At 36.7% G+C, this 14077-nt stretch overlaps 1 protein-coding gene across 1 annotated transcript; it reads right to left on the reverse strand.

The window, feature by feature from the left end:
• Positions 1-7648: 7648 nt before the first annotated feature.
• Positions 7649-13470, reverse strand: coq10a (coenzyme Q10A). The gene is made up of 5 exons (XM_014985716.2): positions 12851-13470; positions 11276-11425; positions 10381-10573; positions 9921-10022; positions 7649-9020 (listed from the first exon to the last, which is right to left on the reverse strand). Exons 1-5 carry the CDS (start codon positions 12985-12987, stop codon positions 8853-8855), a joined length of 750 nt encoding a protein of 249 aa, XP_014841202.2. The 5' UTR covers positions 12988-13470; the 3' UTR covers positions 7649-8852.
• Between the last annotated feature and the right edge of the window lie 607 nt (positions 13471-14077).

Genomic DNA, 14077 nt, shown 5'->3' on the forward strand with positions numbered 1-14077 from the left:
ATCAGGAAATTTTTCTTCAAAGAGTTGTGGATTCTGATGGCTGGAAGGACCTGTAGCAGTCAGTATTACAGCAAATCTGAAGAAGCCTCTGACTGAAGACTTTTATAACGGTGTCAAAAAGAGGGTCGTCTGTAATTTTCTTGGTTTTTATATAAAGTCCTTCTTCACACCATCATCTTGTTTCTTTTAGCCTGGGCTAATTTATATGAGGACATAAATTAGCCTTCTGAGACTTCTTATTCGCATAGAATTACTTTTATGACTTTAGTTCCCAAAAATGTGAAAATATGATTAAAGTCCATTTCATCCGTTCTTAATTTGCAGTTTAGTCGACTGATTTACTAATTTGCCTCTGAAAGCAGTTGGTTTTATTCTGGGGTTTTAAATGAATTAAGATGAATACAAATGCATTCCGCTTTTTTTCCCATTTTGTTTACAAAAATGTTTCTTTTTTAGCATTTCATCCATTGATTGTCTGCCCATAATGGCTCTTAACTGGCTAAAAAAACTGATACTTTTAAATAAAAATCTAACAACCATCACTTAGCAGTTTTTCTTGAATAATTGTATTAACATTCCACAACAAAATTACATTAAAACTACTAATACTTTATTTTGTTTGATTTTCTCATTAGTTTGGAATTTATTTCCTGGAAGAAAAATGTAGCTGCTCTCATTTTGCAAAAGCTTTATTTTTCTTTATTTTAAAACCTAAAAGTAGAAATAAAATGGTTTTTCTTTAAAACATTACAACAATCTTCCTACAGTAGGTCTTTTTTGGAAATGTTCTTGTGAACTTGTGGCTCTAAATGAGTTTTATTTGGCTGGATGGGGGCAAAAATGGCTCATTGACGGAACGTTTTGTCCTGACAACATACATCAAAGAGCGATATGACTTTTACTCTCTTCTTGTAATTCATTTCCAAATAAATTCAGTTAATTTGGGTAAATTTTAAAATCTTGCAACTGTAATGCCCACTGTAATTCATCTTGAAATCTGATCCCCCAATGACTGGTTCTGTTTACACTTTATTCAGATCTCCATCACTGTGATGATGGAAAGCAGAATGTACAAATGCCCACCTCTCACATGAGCCGTTATTAATAACTGTCCCACATACCTTAACCCCACTCTGGTTTCTTGGTGGTCAGCTGAGTCTCTCTGCTATAAAGGAACCTCAGTCCTAAAAGGCACCCAGTTAAATATTTACTCTGCAGGTGGAGGAAAGCTCTGGCCAGATGAAACGTTTTCAACGCTCAAACAGAAATAATTACATTATTTTAGTCTGTTTTATGATCGTCCAGAGTTATTTGGTTATTTTGGGTCGTTCCTAAAAATCCTCCTGCCAGCCGCTCTCCCCTCCCATACAGGTAGGAAGGGCTCACGTCCCTTCAAGAACGGCTGAGACGCGTTTTTTTTCTTTTAAATTTGTAAATACATTTCTTATAAATTCTGCAGCCAGGTCCTTCTCCAACAACAAGGTAATGGTGGGTAACTATGGCAACCAGTGACAGTTTAAAAGCCCGCCTACTCTTTCTGCAGTCCGCTGTTAATAAAAAAATCTGAAATGAAACTGTGACATCACAATGTAACTCCAAAGGCAGAATTATGACATCACCAGCGATTATATAAGCTCCTCACATCCATCTACCTTCATCACAACCTGTTAGCAGCCGTTGTTGATACGTTTTTCTAGAGAATTCATTTAGCAGTTCACAGCAAGATTTTCAACTTTGTTTGGTTCACATTTCTTTTGGAGATTGACATCAAACTTATCGTGAAATCTTTACTGACTTTTGGAGAACTGATTTATCGTAAAAGATGGAACAAGCAAAGGTGACAATGGAGTCCAACCAGCCTAGAGTGGAAGAAGTTGCATCCGATAAGATTGTTGAATGGGAAGTACTGCCCCACTCTTCTGAAAAGACAGCTCAAGCAACATGTTCGTGTGAAGCCAAATTTAAGGCACGCGAACTGGAATATATCAGAGTACAGGAACATTTAATGAAACGGCTTGATGAGGTGGTCAAACTGAACCATAAATTATTTGACAAGGTTAAACAGCAGAACGATCTGATAAGGGAAGTTCTCGCAGAAAGAAGACAGCGCAAGAGGTCTATGGTGTCTGTTCAGGTTCAGACTGAGGAACAAGACAATTCAAAGGAGAAACCAATCTACCAGTGTGCTTCAATACAAACGGAGACAGCTGTACAGGAAACCAGCTCACAATTAAAACCAGTCCGTCGATCCAGTTCAACGCAAACCGAGATAGATAATCAGGAAACCACATGTCAACTAAAACCAGTTTACAAGACCGTGGCAACACAAACTGAGCTCTTTTCATCGCTGAAAAACCAGCCCTCTGAGGACCAAGTGAATGAACATCAGGATCAGCTGACCACAATATCAGATACTCTGAACAATGACAAGATTTCTGGAGAAAGTGATGAAGAACAAGAAGTTTCTGTACCAGAAACAGTTGTGGATGAGACAGCCGGCATCGAAAATTATGTAAATTTGATAGAAAAAATTATCTCCAGCCCCCAACAAATCTCTGCAGAAGAAATTAGAAAGGCAGCATTGGATGCTGCCTTCCAATTAGAAAGCTTCAATAAGGAACAGCTTTTTGGATTAAACGGTGAAGGAGTTATACATGACGATCAGGAAGCCATCATGAAAATTGACATCCGGAGAATTGAAACGGTCCCTGACATACAGCTAGATGGGGACCAGCAAGATGAGAAAAAGAGTCAATCTGAATCTGAACAGAGAAAGACAGCAATGCAAGGCAAACTGGAAACCGCTGTAAGACCAAGCGAGACTGATCAAAACAAGGTTCATGAAGTTCCCACAGAAGGAGAGAATGGCCCAAAGAAAGAACAGACAACATCCCCTCCACAGACAGAGATTACATCAAAAGACGATATAATCCCAGCATCTCAGGACCCAGAAAGTCAAACAGCTGAAGCGTCAACTGAGGAGAACGTCTGTGACCAAGAAGAGAGACCCAGGAAAAAAATCTCTCTGTGGAGGCAATTCAAAAAAGCTTTAACTCCCAAACATCGGCGCCAATTCAAAGACAGACATGAAGTCCCTCCAGCATAGAACCAAGGATATTAGATTAGAAAGGGGGTGGGGCCACCTGTCGGTTGGATGATTGGCGGGAACTGGAAAAAGAGCTATTGTTGTTTTAATTGGACATTTCAATATTAAAAAGTCAGGACTGCACGGGGGAAATGTCTCCCTGTGCAGGTGTGGGTTCACTCCGGGCGCTCCGGCTTCCCCCACGTTCAACAGCATCAGTACTCATGTTCATCTACTGTAAGATTTATATTTCTAATTCAAAACAGAAAATCAGACAACTACATTTATTAATTAAAGGGAGATTTAGAGAAAGAAAATTTAAATATGGAACAGAAAGAGCTATCTATCTTCCTCTAAATCTATCTGTATATATCTGTCTGTCCCTCTCTATAAAAAAAAAAAAAAAAAAAATATATATATATATATATATATATATATATATATATATATATATATATATATATATATATCAATCTGTATATCTATCTATCTCTCTATATATACATGTATTTCTCTCTATAAATATAAAGAGAGAGATAGCTATATAGATTGATATCAATATATATTTGTAGATATGTATATACATATCTATCTATATAGATATCTCTCATATGTGTGCATGTGTGTCTTTCTCTATACATATATAAATCTACATATAGATATCTCTATATATCTGCATATCGTTTTATATATATATATATATATATATATATATATATATATATATATATATATATATATATATATATATATATATATATATATATATATATATATATATATATATATCAAAAAATTAAAGGGAACATTTCACTTTAATTTTGTGTGTGGCTCCAAATCCAGGCCTCCATTGGTTAATAAATTTGATTTCCATTGGTTAATAAATTTGATTTCCATTGATGATTTTTGTGTGATTTTGTTGTCAGCACATTCAACTTTGTACAGAACAAAGTATTCAATGAAAATATTTAATTCATTCAGATCTAGGATGTGTTATTTGAGTGTTCCCTTTATTTTTTTGAGCAGAGTATATATATATATATATATATATATATATATATATATATATATATATATATATATATATATCTTTTTACACACGCACACGGATATTTTGAGACTATTTTCACTCCGTACTTCTCCGTTGAGCTGCTATCAACTCGGTTCTCCACCGTCCTTAGAAGCAAAACCTCTGGCAAAAGTACAGACGTGAGTGCAAAGACGCACATTCCAGGCTAAACAATTACAGTGAAGTTTAATAGGGGCATTAAAAAAATGGGTCAGTGATATTCAGTGGCGCACAGTGGGTTGTTTGAAATCAGACAGAACGGGTCAGGAGAACAGCGCAGACCCGCCAGAACCTACAGAACCAGATATCAGAGTCTCTTCATCCCTCAATCATTTCCTGAGACCGAAAAATAATATAAATGGCAATTTAAAGAACAAATCATGCAAATAGATTAATAGTAAATAAATAAATATAGCGAAAATAAACCGCTTATTTTTTCAACATTAAAAACGTTTGTTAGGATTGTGTAGGAAAAATGTTGATATCTTTTATAAATTCAGTATTTTGTGGTCAATATTATTCCACCATTTTATTAATGTGGGTTGCCAGTTTGGATCAGGCTTCCTATGAAGCTATAAGAATGATAGAAAACTTGCTAACAAAATGCCTCAGACATGCAGCCCGTAGGCGGCTCTAGACACAGGCCAACAGAAGTGGCTCCTTGGCTCACTTACATGTTAAATGATGAAATATTGCCCTGTTTTTTGTTTCATTGTTTTTAATTGGCCTGTAGGCAGCAATTTATTCACATATATGTATATTTATTATAACTGATACTTTCGTTAAATACAGTAGTGGAGAAAGTACTCAAAAAATGTACTTAAGTAAAAGTACAAATAAACAGACAAAAATGTTCTCAAGTAAAAGTAAAACTACCACATTAACATTTGTACTTAAGTAAAAGTAAAAAAAGTACTGGCTTTTAAAAATACTTAAGTATTAAAAGTAAAAGTACTTGCTGAATGCATTACCTAATCCCTAATACAATATTCAGTGAACCGATTGCATTTAATTTTAGTACATTAGAAATGTGCCATTTTAATGAACAATGCCGCAAATAAAGCATGTTTTTATTATGTTTACTCTGTAACATAGTTTAGACTTAGATATGTGATTCTATGCATCATAATTTCAGGGATGAAAACATCTTGTCTCCTGTCCTAACATAGCATGAACTTCACTTTTTTTTCCACTAGTGGCTTTTAATTTTAAAGAAATCCATCAGAAAGGGGATGGAAAGGTGGGTGAGGGAGGACATGGAACCGAGGAGCCACGTAGCAGAGTTGTAGTCAAGACCACCTACCCAAGACCAAGTCAAGACCAGCTACGTGACACAAAAAAATTAAGTTTTACCTTCAAAATTGCTTCTCAAATTGATCTGAAAGCTCCACATTCCCATAAAACACCTAGATATTAAATACTTAGAGCTGAAATAAATTTAATCAGTAAAGATCCGTCCAGAAGAATCGGATCGTTGCTGAATGTTATATTAATGCAGACTTTGGTCACAGCGTTGTCCCATATATGTGACACCTCAGTCAACACCTCCACACAATAATTCAAGGTATGAGTGACAACTTTTTTTCATCACAGATGCAACGTGTTTCAGTACAGCTAGCTTTGCTAGCATCACGTCCACAGAGCTTACCTTTCTTTAGGCTTTCCTTTGAAGTGACGGTAAAAGTTGGACTTAGTCCCCATCGTCTGTGAAAGCGAAGCGCTACTGATTTTACATGCCGCCATATCTTATGATTTATGCAGCGCTATTACTATATTACTGATGATCAGACAGACATCTTCTCCCGCTCAGAGGAAACCACTGCACATGTCTTGGAGCTTCGCGTGCAAGTAAAGGTGGAGGCGATGGGTGACAACAGACACTACGTCACGTTATTGCTCGGATTTTACGGCGCCACCTTAAGACCCTGAACTTCACATTTTAACGGAAAAAAAGAGCAACGCGACTTGGATGTAACGAGTAACGCTACTTCCCACCACTGGTTAAATATGAGTTGTGCAAGTTTATGTCATCGAGGTGTGGGGGTGCCCCGATAACATGTTTACGTACACCTCAGAAAGTAGTAGTTGCGCCCCTGTGTTCTGGTCAACAGGATTATGGGAAAAGCTGTTGAATTGACTTTCGTTCAGCAGACAGTCATTGATGCCCAAATGTCACAAAAGGTCATCATTGCTAAATAATTTAGTTGCTTGAGGGATCTGTCCAAAGAAGTTACTGGAAAGAAAAGGCGCACAATCCACAATAACCAGTGCAGCCTTCAAATTATTGTGATCTCAGGTCTATGATTGCGATACCCAGAACATGAGTCCATGGTGTCAGTGCAGTCTATAAAAGTCTTAAATTAATTAATCTAAATTTAAATTAATTTTAAAACTAAGTTGATCGCTCCCAGGTTTGGGATTTCGTCTTGACGGGACAACTTAACCTCGTTTATTCTATGTAATTTTTTTTCCCGCCGGACTTTTCTGTCAGGCAAAAGCTTGAGTCGCACTCCAGACGTCGAGGCTACTGCTAGCTAGCTAGCTAACTAGCTAGTTTGCGTCTATTATGGGTAAGTGCAATTCTATCGCCAGTTGGATGGACGAAGTTCGTACATTTCTGTGGTAGATGTTTAATTTAATTAATAATTGTCTTAAAAAGTCTTAAATTTGAGTTAGTTAAACCTACAGAAACCCTGAGTCACAATTGTGTCCCTAATTTTCTTGAGCCACTCTTGAACTGAGACTTAAAAAGCATCTTACTGGGGCTAAAGAGAAAAAAGGACTGACCTGACACTCGGTTGTGAAAAATCTGTTTCATGCAGAACGGCTCCTTATCAATTATTGAGTGTAATCATAGTATATTAGAGCTGCAGCTAACAATTATTTTAGTATTTGAGTATTCGATGTATTATTCTGACGATTAATCAAGTAAAACTTTTTTTTTATTTCACCACTTAAACATTTTCCATTCAATATTAAACAAAGCAAATAAAAATACAAATAAAACAGTTCAATTTTTTAAAAATTAAAAATAGTATTGCCTAAAATGCAATAATAGAACTTTGTTAGTGTATGCCACTAACAACAAAAGTATATAATTCTTGACTATACATTGTGGAAGTAATCTATTTTTTATTAACCAATTAATTAATTAACCATAATAGGTGCCTAAGTGATGTTTTTATTTTACAAAATTTGAACCAGGACCAAGCTAAAACTGCCACTTCACAAGTTTAGGACAAAACATATATATTTTTTTTTAGTCTTAAATGTATATATAATTTTTTGTTTGAGTTTGTATACTCCAGTCAATGATTTTTCAGTTACCAAATTAGTTGATTATCACAAATATTTTTGCCCTACAGTGTATGGAGACTTTTCAACAGGTTGACATGTTTGTGTACATCAGTGCAAATTTAGTAAATCTGCTTTTTTGTTAATCAGCTTCATTCACCAGAACACAAAAAATAAGCATTGGAATCACAAACCATAAATGGTTTTGCAGCATTTTATTCTACAGCTCACCAGCATGTTTCAAAATAAGAATGAAGATGAAATAAAATATCATGGTCCTAATCACCTCCAGAAGATGGACAAAATACAATTGTCTAACGAGGGAAACAACATTTTCTGTCTGTGCAATATTTCATTTTTAGCATCATTTTACTTCAATTAAAAAAAAAAAAGCACCACAAGATGTGATCACGTGAAATGGCATTTTAATTTTCCATCCTTTAACTTTTATATGATTCTATAAAATAAAATTTGGCAAATATAGTTGAAGTTTTCTTTTTAAAAAATTGTTCTCTCATTAGCACTTTTACAGTACACTCCAGCATTTCTACAACTTCATTCAGTTATTCTGTGCAAAGTTTGACTCCCACCATCTTAAACTGTTGTTTTCTACAGCAGTACTTTTAAATAAGGCATAATATAAAATAAGAGGCGAAGTTCTGATACAATCCTCACAGCACAGCAGCTAGGCGAAAGCGAATTTTGCCCAAACCCGTTTAATTGTGACAGCAGTCGGCTACTAATGAAGCATATTTCACTTTAATACTGTTACAGTGACGACGCATGATGTCCCCAAAACATGGCACCTTAAATACGCCCTCCCAAAAAAAAAAAAAAAATCTACTGCAAAATAAATTAAAAACATAATAATTTGAAGACACAGCACTACTTTCTGATAAATATATTGAAATTTCCATTTGCAGGAGCGACAAATGGCAAAAGTAAAGGCAAAGAATGTGCTTTCATAGAATATAGTGTGATCAGTTGAGGTTTTCATGATGTGTCCAGTTTCCTCAGATCATTGGGACGCATGAAACTTAAGCACAGATGAGTTACACAGGAAGAAGAAAAAAGGGTGTCGTTTTAAAGTAAAAGTCAATGTTACACTGGTAACATGTTGTTTTAATGATTTACTGTTAACATAAATACAGCTGTAACTGCATGAAGCTAGTGCAATGGTGGGTTCTGCTCAACAAAAACTAAGCCGGAGGTAGACGGACAGCAGACAGACCGAAGGAGAGAAAACTTGAGGTGGGATTTCCGACACAAGGAGTTATGGGTCCATTGCGGCTGTAGCGTCTATACAGGTGAACGCAGGGCGGGTCATGCAGGTCAGAGTGCAACGGGGCTGAACGTCGGTGTGGTTTAAGGCCGGATGAGGAAGGACGCGCGCGGCCGCCGACATCACGTCTGATGGACTTCGTGAAACATCAGCTCTCGTGGGATTCGAGTCTCTGGGCCGTACATCTTACAGGCTCGCCGCTCGAACGCGGCGACGTTCTGCTTTACGACTTCGTCGAAGAACATGGTGGCTAGCTGGGAGTGGAGCAAGGACCGGAACTCAAAGGATATCTGGGAAAGAAGAAGAAGAAGAAGAGTTAGACACCGCATTATAGGTAAGGCTGCACTTCTCTTGTTTCAAGCTGAAGCAATAAAGATGCAAAACCCTCTCTGAGGCTGTCATACAAATCTTTACCTCATTTCACTTTGATGCAACCTTTTTTCCAATTGTTCTGTTCTATGATAAACCAGTGTCATCTAACTTCTCCCAACAAGATTCGCTTACACTGTATAACATGAAACAAGTGAGATCTACCATTTCTGCTCCAAGAAACAGGTTTCATTTTATTTATTTTATTTTTCTATTCATTTTTATACAGGAGCATCACTGTAAAATAGGACACCATCAAAATGTTGATTTATTTCACTAATTTGAATCAAAAAGTGAAACTCTTATGGCTTCATTGCACACACACTGACATTTAAGTATTTCTGTTCATTTGGATGGTTATGTCTCAAAATAAAAACTCAAAATTCAGTTTCTAGGAAAATTTTAAATTAAATGTTTCTTATTAATTATAAGAATAAAGTTGAAACATTAGGGGAACGAAGTAGTAATTTTAAAGACGGTTTTCTGGTAAAACTGCATCTTTATTCAGATAGTATTATGACTATAATTAAACAAAGATTTGATTTTCGTAGCCTGGCCCTAATTCTCTGGTATACAACTCAAAGAAGGAGTGACAAAGATAAAAGCCGCATTTTGAAAATATTGTCATTTGTAATTTCCTTTTTAGAAAAGAACTGAAATCAGAAATCGGATCTGGTATGAAAAAATAAATCTGCACTAACATGCACATTACTTAGGATAAAGCAGCTGCTAAACAATTTCCCCACATTTTTAATAAAAAAATCTTTCTGACCAACTTTAGGAAAGAAGATAGTGAAGCATTTTTTACAGTGAATACTTACAGAAAAGTCTACAGTGCAGGTGCGAGGGTAACCGGGAATGCCAGGACTAAAGCGCCATATCGTCTCCAAGTGATTGAACAGTTTTCCATCTGTACACACAGCCTGAAGCAAGACAAAAACAACATTAGCAATACCATAAAGTACAGCTAAACGATGCAAGAGTTTGTAGTGACGTTTCAACTTCTTTTTTTTTTTTTGGCTCTAGTGGCCTTTATTTGACAGGAAAGTGGACAATGAGAGAAGGGGGAAGACATGCAGCAAAGGTCGCCAAGGCCGAGAATTGAACCTGCGACAGTTGCGTCAAGGACCAGGCCTCCATATGTGGACTGTGCTCAACCCCTGCACCACCACCGCACACCCCTGACGTTTTAACTTCTTATCACATTTTAGCAGACAGACAAACTGGCATCAATGCGTGTTAGACTAAATATTTCATTCTACTCCACCAGTGAATCCTTACTTTGACTAGATGAGGTCTGACACTAGTGATCATGGACGTGTATCTCTCCACCACGGGGGGAAATCCCACTTCCAGCTGGGCTTTCGAGTGACCTGCCCTCCTCATGATGGTCTGGGACTTCTTACACCAAGGCACAAAGTGCTTGTAGTCGTCGACGTTGGCCACCACATCATACATTTCCTGCATGGAATAACTTTGAAAGAAAGAATTACAAGGTTAAGAAGTGATATTTTCTTAAGCTCAAAGCTTTTATGAGCAGCTTTGAGCTTTTATTAAATGCTTTTAATGAAGTTTCATTATGTTGTTACAGTAAAACAAGGTAATCTGAAAAGATCGCTCTCCCTCAACTCCTCCTTGTGCGGCTATTTCCACAGTAACAACTTCCACACTGAAGAGTGTTGTGGTTAGCACAAACCAACAATAACTCACTTCAACTCTGCTTTTAAGGGCATTTGCAATGTGAAGCATTCAATGATTGGCAAACCTCCACTAACTGGTTAACTCGATAACAGCAGAGTTAATTTTACACTTAGTGCTGTGGCATTTTTGTGAAGTTTGAAATGTTTCAGCGCACTTAGCTTCACCCAAAGTAATTCTTCCAGATAAATTCTACAGCACTAATGAATTTGCCGGTTTAGTAAACAACCAATCAGAGCTAGGAGGAGGGACGTAACGCTGTCAATCAACCTTGTGAACGTGTTAATAGCGGAGGAACAAGTCACCGTTTCTGGTTAGCACTGGGAGAAGCAGAGGAGTTAGATTTTTATCTGTCTCATTCCATACAGTCACAAAAGAGTGACAGTTTAAACAAATGTAGAAAAAAATATAATTTTTTTTAATAAAAGTTAAATACTGCAGCTTAAGCAACAAATAATAGGTCATACTGAAATATTACCCAAGTATTCGACGCTCTGAGTACTCCTTCCTTTTGTTGGTGAGGCTGATGAAGTTTCTGCTCTGGGGGACAGTCGTCATCGTGTCCCACTCTTGAAGGCAAAGCACCTTGGGACTTCTCGTCATCAAAATGCCACATGAAGACAGGTGTCTACAAGGTGAAAGCAGATGCTCTGTGAGCTTCATTCGGTTTCCTGGGTATACAAACCAACCAAACAGCTCTCCTGTGTTCTAGTTTCCAGCTATTGAGGTTGACCATAATGGTATAAAAGGTCAGGGTTGGGAGAATGCTGGCATTTTCTAGGTTTGGTGTTTACATGTAGGGAAACTGGATGATTCTTTACCATCCTTTTAAATCTGACTGATTGACAGGACAGTTACTCTCATGTGTTTCACACCTGAACTGTCCACACAGAAACACTCAGTCGGATCAGGGACATATTTTAAGTCAAATACTGGGTTAATTTATATCCTATGAGAAATTATGACCAATGATCAAAACAAAAAATAACAGTAAGAGAGATCCTTCTGGTACATATTAATCAAAGTCTGATAATCCAACTCGCTTTTATTAGCCAGAAACAGTTAGCCATTGGCACAATTGGTGAGGAGTTTAAAACTGAAATTAGAGGACACACAAAAATTAAAGAAGCTATTTAAACACCTATGAGAGAGAGCAACAATTATCAGATAACAGGAAGGCTTATTTAAATAGAGCAAAGTTTTGGTTTTATCATTTTGAGCTTTTTACCCTCTGTCAAGGAATATGTTGCATAGCAGCCTTATGGAAATCTGTAAATTAATATAATTATCTATTCTCCAGGGATGTCTCTCTAATTATGTAAAATGATAATGTAATCATTTTATATTAAGATTTCTTATACACAGAATGGAATTGTCTGGTTCAAATACTAATGGCAGGAGGGATAGAAAAGATGATGTTTAAGACTTTTTTTATACCTTAATAATATAGTTAGAGAGAAATCTAAACTGGCTCAAATTGTTATTAGTGGGTCAAAGGTTTAGAAAAAAATGGATGGAAAACAGTCATAAAATTCAAATTTGATCATTTATACTCCAAGTAGATTACTTAAATTTGCATAAATTCTGATGTAAACAAGATATTTGGCCAATTAGATGAACTTGACCTATTTTTTGTGTCTGTGACGTTAAAGGTCACAATGAGGATACATTGAAATTGAGTAAATTAAAGATTAACGAACCTGGTAATTAATCAAAATTAGCTAAATAGTTTCAGTGACATACATAACAAAAAGTTAACTGATTTAATATGTCAACACATGATTAAAGTTTCAATAACAAACTGGAAATAATTTATATATTGATTTTAGGACATCGTTTCGTTTGAAAGTGACCTTTACAAGTCAAAAAACATTTATTTTAACCCTTGAAAAAGGCAGAACAATCGCTGAAAATATTACTTTAGACTCCAGACGTTACAATATTATAATATTAGTCAAACCAGATTAGCCAGTAGGGCCAGTATAAAACATTGGTAAGTGACTTTTACTAAACAGATATTTAAACATGAATAAAAATCCAGCAGATTTCTTACCTGATGTTTTGTCTCAAACATCCTCTTTGTAAAGCCGAACGACAGGAGCGAGGGGAGCCCACAGTGGCGATCTGGAGAAAGTCACTGAACGTCCGCACACCCATGGGTAACCTCCGGGCACCGGCTGTGGCTGCCATCAAACCAGCCACTCTCCGTCCGAACAACGGTGATCCTGGCGCTGAGAAGCCGAGCTCCGGGCAGGTTCAGGTCCAAACAGAAACAGAGAGAATCAAAGTTCCGGTCCGCAGTCTCTTACGTCAGAGCGGTTAACTACACTGACAACCAACTGCCCGCGTCTCCGGACACTTTTCAAAGCTCCCAACCGAACTGCGTCTACAAACGACGGTAGTCGGCTAACGATGGCTAACGAGGTTTCATAACAGCCCCGATAAAACGCGACGTGAGGCCGCGTTGCTGTCCTTTTTCACTTTCACTTACACACACATCTCCCTGTCTCTGCGGCACATAATCTGCACTAAATCCAGATCCGTTCATCGGCTTCCGACTTGATATAAATGTTTTTGTTGTTAAAATACGTCCAGCTGCTGACGACCTTCTGCTGCTAAATAAAACGCCGGTGACGGGACAAACTGTTCCGTACTTCAGCGAGTAGGTAGGGGTAAGCCAACGATTCATGGAAAATATGCTGCCACCTACTGGACAGGGGGTGAAAACCCAAGGACATTTACACCAAGTCAGGTCAATGTTTAGCTCTTTGTAGAACCAGAATCAATATATTCAGTCTAAATATATTCAGTCTAAATATATTCGGTCTAAATATAGACAAGTGAATGCTTTAGAATATACATTTTAAAGCATTCAAAAATTTCTACTCAAATGCATTGTTTTATTTGCTTGGATGTATCAAACAACAACTTAATAGCTTTGTCAATTGAAACTTATAACCATATTAGATATATCTCTGTTAAAAAAACAACGACGACATTGGAATAATTGTCTGCTTTGTGATGGATGCGTGTTTTTCTTTCTTTTTTTACTTAATAATTAATTGTATTTATCTTTTTCCAAATGGTATGGACCACTTTTTGTCTTGAAATAAAAACTTTCACTTATTTTTATTCAGGACATATTTTGTTTCCAGAGTGTTTTCATAAAACATTCCTTCCAGCAGAAGTTAGAGTCTGTTGGGAGTTTACATACCTGCTCACTGTTCACATTTTGTAAATAGTCTGCTGTTGTTTTTAAGCACAAATATACCTACATATT

Source organism: Poecilia mexicana, unplaced genomic scaffold (assembly GCF_051168715.1).
Source record: "Poecilia mexicana isolate PSO_F unplaced genomic scaffold, ASM5116871v1 scaffold_7, whole genome shotgun sequence".
In the NCBI taxonomy this organism is placed as follows: Eukaryota; Metazoa; Chordata; class Actinopteri; order Cyprinodontiformes; family Poeciliidae; genus Poecilia; species Poecilia mexicana.

What these genes read in the sequence shown, in the direction of transcription:
- coq10a (XM_014985716.2), bottom strand. Translation starts at nt 12,987, where the DNA reads ATGGCAGCCACAGCCGGTGCCCGGAGGTTACCCATGGGTGTGCGGACG. An exon ending in TGTTTGAGACAAAACATCAG is followed by an intron (nt 11,426 to 12,850) that starts GTAAGAAATCTG and finishes TTCACCTTGTAG; the next exon opens with ACACCTGTCTTCATGTGGCA. An exon ending in CCTGCACTGTAGACTTTTCT is followed by an intron (nt 9,021 to 9,920) that starts GTAAGTATTCAC and finishes CTTCTTTCCCAG; the next exon opens with ATATCCTTTGAGTTCCGGTC.